Source organism: Gouania willdenowi, chromosome 7 (genome assembly GCF_900634775.1).
Source record: "Gouania willdenowi chromosome 7, fGouWil2.1, whole genome shotgun sequence".
Classification (NCBI taxonomy): domain Eukaryota; kingdom Metazoa; phylum Chordata; class Actinopteri; order Blenniiformes; family Gobiesocidae; genus Gouania; species Gouania willdenowi.
The window spans coordinates 38,917,765-38,938,027 of record NC_041050.1 but is presented as its reverse complement, the minus strand read 5'-3'; the positions used below and the strand labels follow the sequence as shown (position 1 = coordinate 38,938,027).

General features: G+C 41.0%; 1 protein-coding gene across 2 annotated transcripts; it reads right to left on the bottom strand.

Moving 5' to 3' along the window:
* Nucleotides 1-52: 52 nt before the first annotated feature.
* ccdc120a (coiled-coil domain containing 120a) lies at nucleotides 53-20,050 on the bottom strand. Of its 2 annotated transcripts, none has more exons than XM_028453021.1 (11): nucleotides 19,674-20,050; nucleotides 6,175-6,255; nucleotides 5,966-6,080; nucleotides 4,913-5,040; nucleotides 4,659-4,772; nucleotides 4,395-4,527; nucleotides 4,247-4,303; nucleotides 4,079-4,169; nucleotides 3,166-3,803; nucleotides 2,804-3,047; nucleotides 53-2,711 (listed from the first exon to the last, which is right to left on the bottom strand). In XM_028453021.1, exons 2-11 carry the CDS (start codon nucleotides 6,220-6,222, stop codon nucleotides 2,633-2,635), a joined length of 1,647 nt encoding a protein of 548 aa, XP_028308822.1. In that variant the 5' UTR covers nucleotides 6,223-6,255; nucleotides 19,674-20,050; the 3' UTR covers nucleotides 53-2,632. The 2 variants fall into 2 exon arrangements, with proteins under 2 accessions (XP_028308822.1, XP_028308823.1); XM_028453022.1 differs by lacking the exon at nucleotides 19,674-20,050 and adding an exon at nucleotides 12,692-12,810.
* Nucleotides 20,051-20,263: the final 213 nt, after the last annotated feature.

Sequence of the window (20,263 nt, the reverse complement as noted above, 5' to 3'; positions counted from 1 at the left end):
AATGTTAATCACTAAATAATCAATCACAGTGAGAAGCAGCAGGTCTGTGGGAAGCAGTGAGAGAAACTTTATTTAAAAAGCACCTGTGGACAGATTCAGGCTTTATTGATAACCATGACACAGCAGAAAGAGCTCAGAGTGAAAAACGTAGAAACGGCCGATAGAAAACGCACGCCTGAACGCATCACACGAGTACTACAGAAGAGTACTGCAGAGTACTACATCAGTACTATGGTGTACTATATGAGTACTGCAGTACTGAATAGTACCTTTGCAAACAGAGTACTACAGTGCAGTGTAATACATTTTTAGCAGTGACGGGATATTGCAATATTCTAACAATTACTGCAGTATTTACAGTTACATACAGGAACTGAAGTAATGTACAACAAAGCAATACAGCAATGTTCAGACATATAATACATAAACATATTCAAAGAAGTATTACAGTTTTTTATTAATACTGCAGTACTAAAATGTGGCTCATCATTAATAAATAAAAGTATTGCAGAACCGCAAAGATACTGTAGTATTAGTCTGGTATTGCAGTATTTTCTTAATACTGCAGTACTACACTGTTCTACTGCAGTATTATAGATTTGGTGGATTTGCATGTTTTTTTAATGGCGGTCACATGATCAGTCAAATGTAAATAATACTACAATACTGGTTCACGAAGCTTTGCTCGAAACTGTAAAAACAAGTTTATAAAATCTATTAAATTTTAATATTTTCAAAAACAGATTCTTCCCTTTAAAACATCTCATAATTAGGAAACATTTTGTTTATTTATTCTAAAAATCATTTGATTGTTTTGGAGTTTGTTAAAGAACAAACACAATTGAGTGAAATGCTGCATTGTGATTGGCTGTTGCTGTTTCCTGAGTCATGTGACGGCAGCTTCATCAAAAACCCGTAAAGCTCAAATCACTTCAGACAATCAAGACATGATCAAACAATCAATAAATAATTATCAGGATGGAAAACCTCATTCATGGACAAACATCCAATCACAGCGCTCCGTCAGCTGTGACATCATTGTATGATTGTCAGTGCAACTCTTAGAAAACACTGGTTTTTAAAAACTCTTTATATTGCTTCAGTTCTGGACGCGTTCTTCCATCCAGATCTAACACTGGATCTAAAGCTGGGTTTGGGTTTAGATCAGATCTGAACACAACTCTGGATTTTAATTAAAACCTGAAACCAAAACTTCAGATGAATCCAGAATCAATAAGATGAGTTTGTCCATCTATATATTAAATCTGGATCTAGAAATGAGACCCATTCTAGATTTGAATCTTGACCCATATTGACTTGGCTCTCGATCAAGACTGGGATTTAAATTTAATTCAGATTTAGACATCTAGATTATTAGAAAAACATTTCATTTTGCATATTTTGTTTTCAGCAACCGGTTCTAGATCAGTATCTGATGCTGAGTCAGCAGCACTGGTCCAAATCTCCAAATCTCCAGAGATCCAAGGATTTACAAATCCTAAGGTCCAAGGATGCAGTGATCCTAAGATATAAAGATCTAAACCTCCAGAGATCGAAAGTTCTAAAAATCCAAATATCAAAAAATCAGAGCTGCACAATCCAGAGACTCAGAGATCCAAAGATGGCACGATATAAAACTCATGAGATCCAAAGATCTGTCCATGAACCAAAGAGTCGAACAAAGAGGAAGAATTCCTTGAGAAGAAGTCATTAAACATCTTTAAACTTCTGCTGGTTTCAGGTTCTCCATCCAACACCAGAACATGGAGAAAGTTTTGCATCAAAGTCGACCTTTGTTTTGTTAAAGTAACGATAAACAAATGCTGGCCTCAGAGGTTTAGTGCAGAAAAAGACCTGAAGAGTCTCTGAGGGATCAACGGGTCACCTGATGGAGCGACTGACTGCTGATTGGCTGAGCTGGTGATGATGTCAGCGAGTAAATCTCCTCTGAGTTTAAAGTCTGATTGTCTGAGCAGAGAAGAAACAAAAACATCCGTTTTACGCTCGACAAACTCACAGCCGGAGTTCTCAGGAAGTGTTCTCCCAAAAACAAGAACCTTAGAGGAACCTTTGAGGGACATTGAAAGGAAGTGACTATGGTTGGTCGGTTGGTTGGTTGGTTTGGTGTTTGGTCGGTTGGGTGATTGGTTGATTGGTTTGGTAGTTGGTTGGTTGGTTAGTTCATTGTTTGGTTGTTTGGTTGACAGAGTAACAGAGTAATCCTGATGGTTTCAGGTTTTAAAGTCTCTGATTGGTTGAATTGTCCCAGGATAGGAAACAAACGAGGACAGAGTTTATTTGGATGGAGAACATCTTCCACTGATATCCAGACCTGACAGAAGATCAATGGCTTTGATCTTTGTCTTTTTCTTTGGTTGCAGAGAAACAGTAAAATAAACCAGGAGAACATTCTGCTTCCTTCTTGGAAAACCAGCAGCACTGATTCCTGATTCCACTGGTTTGAGTGGTTTTGGTTTGATTTTACAGCCCTGATGTCAGATGATGAGGTCAGATCCTGTGGGCGTCACCTTTTAACCTGAAGACTCCTGGGTGCATTTGATTCAGTGACGTGGACATGCAGGATAACAGACTGTGATTGGTCTTAATCATTGTGTCCTTATTGGTTCTTGTTTCAGACCAAAGTACCAGCTGACGGCTGGTCCAGGGTTTGCTTGTCCTGTTTCAGGGTTGTGACGGTGTCGTGTAGAGAGCTGAGGACACAGAGACACGCCTTGTTATTAGACTTCTGAACAAAATTGGTTCTTTGACTCATTGTGTGTCTTTCACTGGTCATGTGACCCACCTGCCCGTCATTGGTTGGCCGTGGAATGTGGCCGAGTGTGGCAGTGTCGGCTTGTGATGCTGGTGAGAACCCAGCTCCGCCTGAAAAATTGGCTGATGGAGGACGCCGTGAGTCGTCCGTCGCCGCTGCAGCGCGCCGCTCTGACCTTTGACCCCACCGTTCACCTTGGCGAGGGCAACCTTCCCGCTCGTCTGGTTGAGTTGGGCAGAGCCTAGCGTGTTCCTGAGGTACCAGTCCCTCAGTCCTGCCAATCACAGCACAGCAAAAAGTCAACACTGTGCTTTTATTCTGAAAGTCTTTGTATGGAACACAATGAGTTTAGACATGGCATTTGATTTTGCGCGTGGTCATTGGTCACTAACCTTCGAGGGCGAGCGCCTTGTGGAGGCTGCGTGTGGCATCCTCCAGCTGAGCGTCTTGGTTGAGGTGGAGCTGGGGGGGGCGGGGCGGCAGCAGGTACGGGTGGGGGTCCGGTTGGATGGCGGCGCTCAGCGGAGGAAAGAGGGCGTCGCCTCGGCCAGGGGACACGGGCAGGAAGGGGCCGCAGGACTTGGTGCGGGTCACTTTAACTCGCTGCTGCTCACTGTGGGTTGAGCCGCGATAGGTCGGCGGGGCTCCCTGAGGTGGGGGCGGGGCCTGCAGGGAAGAAGGTGGCGATTGACCGTTGTAAAGGACGGGATGCGCTGTGGTTGGATGGCGGGCCGGCTGCGACTGTTGCCGCTGCACCTGGTGCTGTCGGCTCCAGACGAAGTCCATCAGTACCTCGCTGTAGGCCCCTCCTCTGCGGCCCCGCCCCACCACGCCATTGGCCGGCCTCTCCTCTGGTGACAGGACGCGGTCCAGGAGGCCATCTGAGTTGTTGCTACGGTGACCCCCGCTGACCCCGCCACCTGCGCCAGGGTCAGACGGACCAGAGGAGGAGGAGTCCTGAGAGCGAGGAGGGGGTGGGGGAGGCAGGGGGTGGAGCTTAAGAGGAGGGAGGGGCTCCGGGGGCTCGGTCCTGAAGAGGAAGAAATGAACATTTATTTACAGGAAACAAAATCCAACTACTGCTCATCACAGGATGGATGATGGATGGTTGAATGACAGATGGATGAATTTGTCTTTTGATATTCATAATTGTGAAGTTTGTTTATAGTTTGTGTTTATTGAAAGGGGAGGAGCTCTTGTACAAACCCATTAGGCTTCGTTCCCTCCTTGCATCCTAAATGTTGTTTTTTATGTGTGTTAAATAATTAAATAAATGAAATGAAATGATGAATGATGGATGATTACCTGCAGAGCAGTGAGTTCCTCCTCCTGCTCTGATAATAAACTTCCACAGGAGAACCAGTAGAAACCAGCAGAGGGCGACACTGGGACTGATCTAGAAAATAAACAAGAACAAGAACAAGATCACAACCTGCACCTCAGTGCGTGTGCATGTGTGTGTATGTGTGTTACCGTTGTCGTGTCCCATAGACTCAGATATTGAGCTGCTCTCGGACTTCACTGTATCATCTGAGAACACAAGCAGGAAAAGGCTGTTTCCTCTGAAACAATGGCTGAGTGTGTGTGTTTGTGTGTGTGAGTGTGTGTGTGTGTGTTTTACCTGTGTGACAGCCCCTGTGTACAGTTCTCTTCCCGTGGTGTGTGTGGGTGTGTGTGTTGTGTTCGTCGTTATGTTTTCTCAGAGCTGAACTGAATAAAGTTTTTTTCAGCTTTGAACGCTGAGAGTCTTCATCCTACACACACACACAGAAACACACACACACACACCTCTGAGTTTTATTTTACCATATTCTAGATTGAAGAAAGTGCTTCTAATTTTCCCAGCATCCCCTGAATGCACCACATGTCAGCCACTTCCTCTCACCTCTGTGCGACACTTCCTGTTTCCTGGGCGCGTCATCGCAGCTCGTCGTGTAACGCAGGGAAGCTTTTCACCAACATCCAGAGGAAAGTCAGAGGAAACCTCACCTATCAGCTCCTGATACACACACACACACACACGCACACACACACACACACACACACACACACACACACACACACACACACACACACACGTTGAGATTTTGTTGCTCACCTGGCCAATAACCAATCAGATCATTTCATTCTCGTACTCACTGCTTCCTGCAGACAGATGCGTCTCAGCTCAGCCAATCGGGAACTCAGTAGTGCCTGTAAGCTCCGCCTCCTCTCCAGCAGCTCTGCCATTTGCTCCTTCTTCTTTCTGTCAGGACAGGTGAGGGAGTCTGCACAGGTAAACACAGGTAAACAAAGGTAAATAAAGGTTAAACATGTAAACTGACGGGTTGGCGTACAATCAGAAAATAAGGCTACGTTCACACTGCAAGCCTTAATGCTCTGATCTGATTTTTTGTTTGTTCACATGACCATTTAAAATGTGACCTGTATCAGACTCCAGTGTGAACGATTTGTGGCTCAAATCTGACCCACATGCACATTGATGCGTTTGTCTCAAAGTTGTTGTGGAGCCAGAGAATGAATGATCAGGTGGAGCAGGATGAGGAGAAAGAAAAAGAGCCGGTTTGCTATCAAACACAGACCATTTATGATATGAACCTAATCCAAGCTTTGACCAGAACCCGACAGAGCAACCAACAATTAAAACCTATTATTTTGCTCATATAAATGACATATTTACGTTTGTTTTAGTGGTAAGAGTGCTTTTATTAACAGACAACTGTTAATGTCACAGAACAGATCACAGGTGTGCAGAGCATGCTTGAGACTGAGATAATGGATCTATTTACATAACCCACGTATCAAATATAAGGATAATCCATATTCTTGTGCAGAAAAAGAATAGATTTAACAGTGGATGCTTAAAGCCTCTCCTTCTCAGCTCACAACAGTCTTTTCTTTTTTTTTTGCAGCGCAGCATTCAGCGGTTACTAATGACGTCAACGTATCAAATGAGCATTAAATCCTCCTTGTCCGTTCACACTGAGGTCGCATTGAAAAAGATCAGATCTGTATCTGATTCAGGACCACATATTAGAGTGGTCTAAATCTGATTTGAAAAGATCAGATACGGGTCAGATTTGATTGTTTACACTGCTTTTAAAAAATCAGATCTGGTCACTTGACTCCCAAAAAATTGGATTTGGGCCACATTTGCCTGCAGTGTGAACGCAGCCTAACGCCAGTTCTCACCTGGAGCTGAGATGAGTTGACCTTTGACCTCCATGGTCGGTGTCTCCCATGTGACTCCGCCTCCTCCCTCCTCGCTGCTCGACTCCTGCTCACCTCCCCACACACTCTGACTCACCTGTGTAGAGTGACCACAAGATGGCGTCACATTTTGATTTAGGCCCCGCCCCTTATGCACAGAGCCCCGCTCCCTATGGACAGGTGTGTCTCACTTTGACATGGGGTTGATAGCAGCTCCTGTAGTTCACTCCTGTTGCCATCAACAGAGCTGAGGCTGCAGTTCCACACCTGGCCTGTAGAGGGAGGTCACGTCAGCATTTGAGAACCAATTAGATCACAGAAACAGGGTCATGTGATCGCTAATAAACTATTCAGTGTTTTTAATTATTTTAAAATCATTGATTAAGAGCTTCACCTCTACTGAACGCATCATTCAACGACTGGTAAGTGAGGTTAGAGAACTAGTTTAAAGGGCCCATGTTAAACTAAATCAACTTTTCTGTACTTTGCTCCTTTCTTACTGCAGGGTGAGACCAAACATCTCGCCACAATTTGATGACGCGAATTTGATGCAGCAATGAGCTGGAGAAGCCACACCTCCAGGAAGCAGTGAAAGCCCCGCCTCCACGCTCTGTCTCGTGTTCATAAAGCAGCATGAGCTCAGCTACAGAGTGGGTGGGAGGAGGGCGGGCCATCCTCTGACCCTACGTCACCGTGTGGGGAGGAGGAAGTCAGTGTCCTGTCTATAGACACACCCACTCATGAATATGCATAAGAAGGCTGCAAAGCAGCCTGTTGGTGTAGAGTTACTCAGAAAGTGACTTTTCAGAGGCTAAAACTCTGGAAAACAGGCGAGTTTGGGAAAATAAACCTCAAATATTATGTTTTTAAAGTTCTTAGAACAAATGGAGATGTGAAATGTGAAAAATAGCATGATATGGGACCTTTATAGTTGTAGTAAAAAATGAAGATCAAATGTAAATACGACCTTTGACCTTCTCTAAATGTTAATAAGAATGTTTCCTTTGTTTGTATTTGCTTTGTCTCCTCTGATATTTTCCAATAATCGACTTATTGATCCAGAGTTTCTGCTTGTGTGCAGATGTTTGAGTAAAGCTCAGTGACTCAGCGTGTTCCAACATGTTTTATCTCTCCACTCAGACTAAACACAGACTAAAGATTTAACTTTCGTCTGAACTCACAGTGAAAGCCAACATCACAGAGTCATTCATTAGTCTGGCAGCACTATTTCTCATTGAACTAGTGTTACCACATGTTCACTAACTTTATTTAACTTTAAAGACTTTATCAGTTATAAAACAGACTGGGTCACATGACTGTTACAGCCCACTTCGTTTGTCCCCCATGTGTCCCACACAGGGACAAAGTCTGACGAGCGTCTCTTAAAAAGCCCAACCACGGCGTAGCCATGGTGACTGATAACGTACACAATATGGAGGTGGCTGTGCATGAGTCGAGTGTTTTGATCACATAATAAACAATAAACATGGTGACTGGAGCTGGCTCCGTCAGAACCAGTCCTTTGTTTAGGAGGAGGCGTGAGGTCGCTGTCAGATTCTAAACTGAAGCAGCATTCAAGCATCGATGGTTGGGTTCGGTTCAGCTGACCTCTGACCTCTGACCTCTGACCTCTGAGCTGCTCAGGGTATTTTCATCAAACCCAGCTCAGGGTTAAGTCCAGATTTAACCTGAGAGTCCGGCTCCATTAAGTCGGGTTCTAACTGGAACGGCGGTTTCATCAAAGAGAAAACAACTTGGTTACCATAGTAACACAGTCTGTGGGTCAAACCTGCTCCTGACCAGGTTTAATTTGCTGACTCACTCTCATGAAACCACGTCATCATTATTAAAGAAGTCATTTAGTGATTCTTTAAAACACTCAATAAAGATCTACAAAAGGAAAAATAAGTCAAAAAGACTTATATAAGTCATACTTATTTAAAAAAAAAAAAAAAAAAAACAGAATATCATTGAAAATGTTTTAATATGACGATAGAATCATTATTACATGTTTAATGTGCACCGTACTTTTAATGAGCTATCATAGTCTCCATGTGTTTAAACCATCAGTAATAATATATAAGGATACGTGTGTATTCATCGTCTCCGTTTAACGCACTGTATAAATGTGTCCATTTATTGATCAGAGATTAATAATGAGAAAGCTGTGGATATACAGAGAGGGAGGGGCTTCAGGGACAGTCACAGGGCGGAGCACTAAGGCTCCCAATGACAATGATACATAATCACTTTAAAAGATGTGCGCACAGTGCACGCACCTCCCGTACACAGTGTTGGATGTGACATCCAGCGTCACACAGCACTGCTGAGCTCCTCCCTCTGTTCATTTTAATTTACCGTTTAGTGCTCCCTTTACTACTTTTAAAATGTTCAGACAACAGAACCTTTTTTATTCTTATTTTTTATTTTAACGCGTCTGTCCTTTATTTTCACTGCGCAGGAACAGATGATGTCACATCCTGTTGGTCTCAGCAGTGGTTTCTATTGGCTGCTTATTCATCGTAAAAGCTGCAGCGCATGCGCTGTCACACATGGCTATAAACCAGGTTTAAACCATAGGTCTAAACCTGTTTTCTACACCCCCCCCCCAACACCCTGAGGACAGGAAGTAGAACGGCTAACAGGAAGTAGAGGGGCAACAGGAAGGAGGACAAGAGCTACAGAGCGACAGGAAGTGAGGGGACGTTTACATGGTTTTCTGTTCAGACGAAAGAAAAACTGAAGGTTCAGCACCAACAACATCACAACAATAACAACAATAATCCACAAAAGGTATAAAAGGTACAATATGAGCCCTGTTAGCTCCTCCATCTAAACATTAGCAGACTGAGATCCACAGATCCAGCTACATATTTATCATCCTGCAGTGCTAAGCATTGCTGAGAGTTGCTAAGCGTTGCTGAGTGTTGCTGAGTGTTGTTTATCAGCCTCAGAGAACAAACACAGCTACTGTTAAAGCTAGGGTAGGCGATTTCCTCCAGATACACTTTTTAAGTTTTTGGTTGAAATTGTCTTTATGTCCTGACAGAAATGAAGATCTCATGTTCTCTGAAAAAGGAACTAAGAAAATCCATCAACTGTAGCAGCTGTAAATCTTTAATAACTTCGACCAATGGAAAAAAAGGAACCCTTTTTTTAACCAATCACGTCTCCCTGTCTCTCTGCTCATTCTCGACCACCTCGCATGCACGAGCTCACACTGAAAGCGCGTCACCGCTGACTTAAAACAGAATTTTTGGTCATGTGTTTTAACATATATAATGGTAAAGTTTATTGTTTATTTACTGCTGAATGAGACAACAACGTTTCTACACAATACAAGCGATGAGCTGAGCTCCTCTTCTGCAGCAGCTGTGCTCATGCATGTGAGTGAGACGGTGCACAGAGGAGAGGGGCGAGGGGGTAGAGGCAGAGTCGTCGGGGAAGCTACATTCAAAATCATGCTAGCTTTGGAAAATCGCCTACCCTACCTTTAACTACTACTACTAACTAGTGCTAACTGCTATGGTTAACTAGTGCTAACTGCTACTGCTTACTAGTGCTAACTGTTACTGCTAACTAATGCTAACTGTTACTGCTAACTAATGCTAACTAGTACTGCTAACTGCTACCGCTAACTAGTTTTTATTTTTTACTAGTACTAACAAGTACTGCTAACTAGTGCTAACTGCTAACTAATTTTATTGCTAACTAGTGCTAACTGCTAACTAAATTTAATTACTAACTAGTGCTAACTGCTACTGCTAACTAGTCATTTTTTATAAAAAGCTGACATTACCTCATATTTACATTACATTTTATTTTGAAAGGCAGCAGACTGCCATGGTTTCGAAGCTGAGAGATGAAGAGATAAAGATGCTGCACACATTCCTCAGACCCGTCCTCAGGTGTGTGTGTGTGTGTGTGTGTACTGATTTGATAGGATAAGAACCTGCTGTGAAGCCTCTGTTTTGTCTTGATGTGTTTTCAACATGAGGTCACCGTATTCTCGTACTATATTTCAGCAGCTTTTTAAGTAGTTTCTTACGTTCCCGCACTAATCCTATGATAAGTCACTCTGAGCTATAAGTCACATGTTTGATTGCTTTAAATTGGCTGATTGACACATTTAGAATCCAGTAAGATGCCAATCATTCATCAACTCAGCCAATTAGAGCATGATGGGGGCGGGGCTCTAGTTCCAGTAAACAAGGTCTCACTTTGTTCAAACTCCAGAGGTGTGTTCCATAAAGGAGGGTTAACAAACTCTGAGTCTATCCATAAACTCTGGGTCAACATACCCCGCGATAGGAAACTCTGTTTATCTGATTCCATTAAAGCTGGTATGAAGTGGGTTAATTAACCCTGAGTATGTAAACCTTGGGTTACTTACGTGCACGCGCGCGATAAAAAGCCATCATCAATGGATCGAAGATGAGTCGAGCTGCCATGGCAACCACCCGGAAAATAGAGTGATTTATTCACCGTAATGGGTGAAAAAAGCCGTTGTTTGATGAATATCAGCCTGTTCTAAAGGTGAGTTCAGTCTTCAGTGATTATTGTGGCTTAAATCACCTGTAATTAGTCACACTTTTTGGTCACTTCATCACTTTATCTCTTCAGTGATGTGACGAGTGGTGAATAATATGAATAAAATGTGTTTGAGGAGGCGTGGCAGCAGCATAGGATATCTGCATAGAGAGCCCTCCTGTTATACTGGATGTAAAGACAGTGACTGCTGCTTCATATATAATCATTTATATTGATTTTTAATGTAATATTGTCGCCAGAGTCATCTCAACGTCCTAAAAAATGTCATAAAAAAAACACTGAAGCGGGACGCAAACCCACGACCCATCTTCAAAGATGAATGATCTACAGATTTAACTGTATAATAATATAAAACAATAATTGGTTCTTAAAAGTTGATTTATTTAAACAATCATCTGCTCCTTTATATGATCCACAGGTTTGTATTCAGTGAACTTTACTACAGACGTCAGTAGATGTTTTAATGTAGATCAACCTCTCAGTGACTTTCACTAAATGATCTACATCTACAATGTTAGAAAGAAAACTACCGTTTACACAAAAACCTAAAGCAACACAACATTAGTAATGATGTAAACACGTCTGTGGTGTGTGATGTTACTAATGTGTTTCAGAGAAAAGTGTTAAAGTTTATTAAAGTGTTCAGAAACGGTGTTCATGTGGGCGGAGCCACGTAGAAACCCAGGGTTTCTTTGATAAAACCTGCCAGCGACCAGGTTTAGTTCACGGACAATGTTGCCATGGCAACATACTCAGAAGAACATACCTCACGTTTAGGAATGAGATACTCAGAGTTTGAACATAACCTGCTTTATGGAAAACCCCTCTGCTCCTCCTCACTACTCCATGTCTGCATATCGGTGCACTTACAGCTTCTTATGCTTATAGTTTACTGTAATCAGGCTAATGCTGCTGCTGCTAGCGCTTCATGCTAGTTAGCATATTATACTTTGAAAACAAACACAAATGAGCATTTTCTGATTCTCAGGCTAATGAAAAGGTTTATATGTGATGTTTACTCACTGGTGACGCCAAACTGATAACAAAATAAAGAAAAAGCCATGGATAAGTTACTCTGGTGCATAAATCACTTCCTTCATTTTAAATGAAAAAAAAATAGCGACTAGTTTTAGCATTAGTTTAAATATTACAATGCAGTTGTTGACGTGTAAACATGATTAAAGAGTAAACAGTTATTATTGTTGTGTTGTAAACACTCAGTGAACCTGTAAATAATCACATATTTACAATTGTTTACTAAACTGTAAACAAACAAACAAACTCCTGAACATCAACATAAACATGTAAACAAATTCAAGATTTGAAGGTTTAAAAGATGAGAGATTTTACACATCAAACAACCCTGACACACACACACACACGCACACACACACACACACACACACACACACACACACACACACACACACACACACAGTGTGTGTTGAATATTCAAATCCTATATTTGCATTTCATTGTCTTTGCAGCTGCAGCTTTTCACCTTTCTCTCTCTGTTGTGTGTGTGTGTGTGTGTGTGTGTGTGTGTGTGTGTCCTTTCTCTGACCTCACACTTTGGTCATGTGACCTCAGATCATCTCTGTTTTCCAGCATTGAGGTAAAAAATGGGATTTGTAAACTTTACAGGAGCCACACAAATAAACAAACATTGACACAGTATTTACTATTCATCTATATTTATCATATGAATTACAATATTCATGATTTTCTTAATCTTACTTTATTTCTTACCACTGTAATGTGTGTGTATCTGATCCTTATTTTTAACAGTCTTTTACTTAATTATACACTTATTTATTTTATTTATTTATTTATTTCCCCCTGGGATGAATAAAGGAATTCTGCTTCTGATTATTGATATCATTAATATTTTTTCTCCTGCTATGATCTTCACCACAATTCTGTATTTTTCTGGTTCCATCTGGTAAATATTCAATTACATCTAGTTTATTTATTTAAATCAATCCTCTAATATCAACATGTTCAAAAATAAATAAAGGAAAAAAAGAAAGGAAAACTTTAAATTGTCACTTTCATTTTTTACAATTCACTTGATTAACAAAAAGTTAAATATTGTGTTTGTACTTTAATTTAATTCGTTTTTTAAAATAATAAATGAGTTCAAACACGTTCAAATACCTGCGAGACGCAAAAGCCCTCAGTTAGTCCAAGAGAGCCAAACCAGAGCTAAACCAGAGCCGAACCAGAGCCGAACCAGAGCCGAACCTGTGTAGTCCATCAGCTGACTCCCGGTAAACTCATGTTTCTGACTCTCACTTTTTAGTCAAATCAACGCTGACAATTCACCACTTCCGTTCTACCTTTCAAAATAAAAGTGTAGCTGTTTGTATTTATTGTTTTTTAACACATACTGACCCCTGCTGATAGAACTAATAATGAACGGCACAACATTAATAAACTATTTAAATCATGAACAAAAAAACAAATAAAACAATTCTGGAACAATGTTTTTATATATATTTTCTTTTCATATTTTTTATGCTCAACATTACAAACTTGCTTTGAGAGTAAAACTATTGGATCATTAGGTTTGTTTTTGTCTTAATTTGGAGGTCACACACGCACACACGCACGCACACACACACACACTCACGCACACACACACGCACACACACACGCGCACACACACGCACACACACACACGCACGCACACTGGACTGGATGAAGAATCTGATCTGCACATTAACATAGACATGAATGAGAGACCAACAAGAACCAGAAATAGAATCTAGAACCTAGAATCTAGAACAGTCAGATTAAAGCTGGTGTGAAAACAATAACAAACCAAACGGAGAAAAATATTATTTCATTTCATATCCTCGTCAGTGACAAAACCGGAAATATTTACAAAGCATATTATTATCATTATTGATAATAACACACACACACTGTAACACACAGAGCGCTCAGAGGTGTAAAGGTGATTGGTTGAGAGGATGAATCTCTGAGCCAATGAGACACGAGGCCTTAGAGTTGGGATTTGTGTTGCTGAGCAGAAAAAGAGCTGAATGACCTACATTTACACACACACACACACACACACGCGCGCGCACACACACACACACACACACACACACACACACACACACACACACACACACACACACACACACACACACACACACACACACACACACACACACAGAGGAGGACCTTTGTGTGTGTGGCTCAAAGGCACAGCGGAAGCATCTTCATATGGAAAGCTGATTGATCATATATTAGATATCTTTGATATAAAAGCTCAGTTTTCTATACTAGTGAGGTCTTTAACTGTTACTAGTTTACTAGTAGAACACTGAAACATGTACTAGTTTACTAGTAGAACACTGAAACATGTACTAGTTTACTAGTAGAACACTGAAACATGTACTAGTTTACTAGTAGAACACTGAAACATGTACTAGTTTACTAGTAGAACACTGAAACATGTACTAGTTTACTAGTAGAACACTGAAACATGTACTAGTTTACTAGTAGAACACTGAAACATGTACTAGTTTACTAGTAGAACACTGAAACATGTACTAGTTTACTAGTAGAACACTGAAACATGTACTAGTTTACTAGTAGAACACTGAAACATGTACTAGTAAACTAGTAGAACACTGAAACATGTACTAGTAAACTAGTAGAACACTGAAACATGTACTAGTTTACTAGTAGAACACTGAAACATGTACTAGTAAACTAGTAGAACACTGATACATGTACTAGTTTACTAGTAGAACACTGAAACATGTACTAGTTTACTAGTAGAACACTGAAACATGTACTAGTTTACTAGTAGAACACTGAAACATGTACTAGTTTACTAGTAGAACACTGAAACATGTACTAGTAAACTAGTAGAACACTGAAACATGTACTAGTTTACTAGTAGAACACTGAAACATGTACTAGTTTACTAGTAGAACACTGATACATGTACTAGTAAACTAGTAGAACACTGAAACATGTACTAGTTTACTAGTAGAACACTGAAACATGTACTAGTAAACTAGTAGAACACTGATACATGTACTAGTTTACTAGTAGAACACTGATACATGTACTAGTAAACTAGTAGAACACTGAAACATGTACTAGTTTACTAGTAGAACACTGAAACATGTACTAGTAAACTAGTAGAACACTGATACATGTACTAGTTTACTAGTAGAACACTGATACATGTACTAGTAAACTAGTAGAACACTGAAACATGTACTAGTTTGCTAGTAGAACACTGAAACATGTACTAGTTTGCTAGTAGAACACTGAAACATGTACTAGTTTACTAGTAGAACACTGATACATGTACTAGTAAACTAGTAGAACACTGAAACATGTACTAGTTTACTAGTAGAACACTGAAACATGTACTAGTAAACTAGTAGAACACTGAAACATGTACTAGTTTACTAGTAGAACACTGAAACATGTACTAGTAAACTAGTAGAACACTGAAACATGTACTAGTTTACTAGTAGAACACTGAAACATGTACTAGTTTACTAGTAGAACACTGAAACATGTACTAGTTTACTAGTAGAGAGGAAAAATCCCTACATGTTAACTAGTATGTGCTAAATATCCACTAGTTACGTAGCAACATGTATTTTGTGTTAACTCGTTAACTAGTTAGAGCCAAGAAGTCCACTAGTTAAACTAGTTTGAATATTTTTAACCTTACTAGTTAACTAGTTAGGATACACAGTTTTTACAAGTTAACTAGTAAAAGCAAAAATGTTGACTAGTTATACTAGATATGTTTTTATGAGTCATACTAGTGAACTAGTGAGACTTAAATGTTAACTAGTTGATATGTCTTCATCTTACTAGTAATACATAAATGATTACTGGTTAACTAGTTAAACTCATAATGTCAACTAGTTATACTAGTGAAGAATTATTTTAGTGTTCTAGGTAACTAGTAAGAGAAGCTGTGTCACTTAGTCACAGTAGTTGGAGTATTTCAAACCCTACTAGTTAACTCGTGAGGCTCAGAAATGTTTACTGCTTAACTAGTAAATGCTAAAATGTTAACTAGTCACACTAGTGAGAACAGTTTTCTCTAACTAGTTAACATTTATGTCTCACTAGTTCACTAGAATGACTCATAAAAACATATCTAGTATAACTAGTCAACCTTTTTGCTTTTACTAGTTAACTTGTAAAAACTGTGTATCCTAACTAGTTAACTAGTAAGGTTAAAATTAGTCAAACTAGTTTAACTAGTGGAATTCTTGGCTCTAACGAGTTAACGAGTTAACACAAAATACATGTTACTACTTAACTAGTGGATATTTAGCACATACTAGTTAACATGTAGGGATTTTTCCTCTCTACTAGTAAACTAGTACATGTTTCAGTGTTCTACTAGTTTACTAGCCCTCAGCTGTGAGGACTTTATGACATTTTTTAATGATAAAATTCACAAGATTAGAGATAAAATTAGCCACTCCCTGCCTTCACCTGGGCCTGCTGTACCATTAAATGTAAATAGGCCTAACCTAAACTGTTTCACACATATAGGACTTCAGGAACTTAACTCTGATATTTCATCCTCCAAACCATCAATCTGCCTTTCAGATCCGATCCCAACTAAGCTGTTTAAAGAAATTATTCCCCTAGTCTGCCCATCTTTGTTGGAGACAATAAATATATCCCTATCAATAGGCTACGTGCCACAGTCCTTTAAAGTAGCTGTAATCAAACCCCTTCTCAAAAAACCTACTCTTGATTCCAGCACTTTATCAAACTACAGGCCTATATCTAATCTTCCTTTTATTTCAAAGATTCTTGAGAAAGTTGTGGCAGCTCAGCTCTGTGAATTTCTTCAAAACAACAGCCTGTTCGAGGACTTCCAGTCAGGCTTTAGAGCTCAACACAGCACAGAGACTGCTTTAGTTAAAGTAACTAATGATCTACTCTGGGCTTCAGATGAAGGACGACTCTCAGTGCTGGTTTTATTAGATCTTAGTGCAGCTTTTGACACTATAGATCACTATATTCTACTAGAGAGATTAGAGGAATTACTTGGAATCACAGGGACTGCCCTAAACTGGTTTAAGTCCTACCTATCTGATAGGTACCAGTTTGTACACGTGAATAATAAGTCTTCTGTGTACACTAAAGTAAGCTACGGGGTTCCTCAGGGCTCTGTGCTAGGTCCAATCCTCTTCTGTATCTATATGATCCCCCTTGGTAATGTTATGAGAAAATACTCTGTTAACTTTCACTGCTATGCTGATGATACCCAACTGTATGTATCAATGAAGTCAGGTGAGACAAATCAGCTATCTAAACTTGAGGCCTGTCTAAAGGACATTAGGGCCTGGATGGACCAAAATTTTCTTCTTCTCAACTCAGACAAGACTGAGGTCATTGTACTGGGCCCACGACACCTTAGGGAAACCTATGCTAGCCTAACTGCCCTAGATGGCATTACTCTGGCACAAAGCACAACTGTTAGAAACCTTGGGGTTCTATTTGATCAGGACTTATCCTTCAACTCTCACATAAAACAAACTTCAAGAACTGCCTTCTTTCATCTCCGTAACATTGCTAAAATCAGATCTATCCTGTCTCAGGGCGACGCCGAAAAACTAGTCCATGCTTTTGTTACCTCTAGACTGGATTATTGTAACTCTCTTTTAGCAGGCTGCCCGAGCAAGTCGCTTAAGACACTTCAGCTGGTTCAAAATGCTGCAGCACGTGTACTGACTAAAACTAGGAGAAGAGATCACATTACTCCTGTATTAGCCTCTCTGCATTAGCTTCCCATAAAATATAGAATAGAATTCAAGATTCTTCTTCTCACTTATAAAGCCCTAAATGGACAGGCACCAGTCTATCTCAAGGAGCTTGTAGTGCCATACAATCCCCCCAGAACACTACGCTCTCAAAATGCTGGACTACTCGTTGTTCCATTTGTCTCTAAAAGTAGTATAGGAGGAAGAGCTTTCAGTTATCAGGCCCCACTTCTCTGGAACCATCTACCAACCACGGTTCGGGGGGCAGACACCCCCTTTACCTTTAAGGTTAGGCTCAAAACATTCCTCTTTGATAAAGCTTTTAGTTAGGAACCAGCTCATAGCTCATAGTTAAGATGCAATAGGCATAGACTGCCGGGGGGGGGGTCCCATTCCTCTCTCAAACACTCCCTCTATGTCTGCTTCTTCCCTTGTGTGTTTGCTCCTGTACTCCTTCTGGCTTTTGTCTTGCAGGTCCGTGGGATCCTCAGTGTGGAGTTACAGAGTCTCAGCGGCTCTGTCTCCACCCTTTCCTCTGCACACACCCAACACAGCATAACGTGGATGGCTGTTCATCATAGGAATGGGATCCACACAAGGTTCCTGCTGCTTAACAGAAGGTTTTCCTTGCTGCCATGATGAATTCATGTTGGGTGTGGGATACATATGTATGTGTATATACGTATATATGCATATGTGTGTATCCATAAAATGAAGAGTCCGTCCTTAAGACTGCTCTACTGTAAAGTGCCTTGAGATACCATTGGTTATGATTTGGCGCAATACAAATAAAGATTGATTGATTGATTGATACTAGTACATGTTTCAGTGTTCTACTAGTAAACCAGTACATGTTTCAGTGTTCTACTAGTAAACCAGTACATGTTTCAGTGTTCTACTAGTAAACTAGTAACAGTTAAAGACCTCACTAGTATAGGAAACTGAGCTTTTATATCAAAGATATCTAATATATGATCAATCAGCTTTCCATATCTTCATTAATACTTGGTGTGTCTCTGTATGTGTGTTACAGTGTGTGTGTGTCTGTATGTGTGTGTGTGTGTTTGTGTGTCTTCATAACTCAGTGATCTTCACCCTGCGGTTCTGGACCCACACGAGGCTCTTCGTCTCGTCAGTGAGGCTCCGCCACTGATGTTCTCACACTTTCAACCAATCACAGCGTCCATCCCTGACTGTGAAGCCCCGCCCCCTCAGTGATATGAGCTGTTGTGTATTGACTAGTTTGCAGTAGTAACATATGGACGCATCGTGAGACACAAAATGGAAACAAAGACGCACAACAAGACAATAAACAGACAAACACAATAAAAAACACACAAAATGACTCCAGCCGTTGAGCATTGACTAGTTTGTGGTGTTTTAAATCAGCTGGTGATCATGTTAACTGGTGACCGAGTATGAGAAGTCATCAGATAACACATGCACCAGTGAGGCTGGAAGAAATAAAAGAGAAATTAGATGAAAATCTAAAAAATAAAAATCAGGATTAACGTGAAGCTCCGCCCACTTCCATCAAATCTGCTCCCATTCCTTCATCCTCTAATCCTCCTCATCCTCATCAGCAACAGCACACGAGGAAGAGGAGGAACGAGCCTTCATCATCACCCAGTGCTAGGCTCTGACAGCTGCCAGCACACCTCACTGCTGTCACTGCGTGGGAAAACATGTCAGGGTTCGTTTAAACGTCACAAATCTCTCGTTGGATTTTTCTGATGATTCTGGATCAAACAGGAAGTGAGAAAATCCCTCAGATTAAATTAATCTCCTTAAAGCTTCATTGAGACTGTGAGAGAAAAGCCTCAAAGTTTCACACAAAGATGAATGAACGGGTCACGTGACCACAGCTCTGAGCTGTGATTGGCTGGTGCTCAGATTAATGCCAACGAACGGGGCTTTTATTGTGAAGTTAAACCTGCTGTTCATAATGAAATAAAACGTGAAAATAAGGGTTTGTTCGTTTAAAAGATGGAAGTTGTTTTCACACACACACACACACACACACACACACAACACACACACACACACACACACACACACCACACACACACACACACACACACACACACACACACACACACACACACACACACAGTGGTTTATTTAAGGCCACACTGACCACCAGCAGCACGTGGTGCAGGGTGGGACTCATAAACAACAACATTAATAACAACATGAGAACATGTTATTAATATTGTCATAAAAACAATCCAGACTCTTTCTCATAAAGCAGCATCTCTCAGACACTGGTTGATTTTTAAGCTTTAAAACATTGGTTCTGTGTAGAATTATAAAGCTGAATAAACGTTAAGTTTTACGTACAAAGGAACACTTTGTTAAAAACTCACGCGCTGCCACCGACGAGCGCCGCACTTTAAAATCCTCGGTTCCGCTGACGGACTCTGGAATGGAGGCGCTCCCCGGTGAGGCCGGGGATCGGGGTGCGGCGGGTCGGGAGCTCCTTACCGGGAACACCCGGAGCAGGGTCGAGGAGTCCTCCGCACCGGAGCCTCGGGGAAGGTCTGTCGCAGCGGCACGCACCCTTCCTGCCGTCCGTCACCCGGTGATCAGCGCACGCGCCTCGTGCGCGACACCCGGTCCGGGCGGTGGTCACACGTGCCGTTCCGCGCGGATCGGATCGATCACGTCGGATCGATGAAGCGATCGGATCCGCTCACAGGCATCACTTTATCATCATCTTCAGCATCCTCAGCCTCAGCAACAGGCGCGCACACAGCGGCGCGACGCGGGCACGCGCACGCACAACACCTGAGTCTGAGGTGACTTTAATAAATGAAATATAATAAAACTAAATATAAAATAAATGAAATTAACAAATAAAGGTAGAAGCACTTAAATGATAAGCTTTTTTATTATGAAAAACAATCATGATTATTAACTTTTGATTTAATTATTAATTTTTAAATCTAAAGTGTTG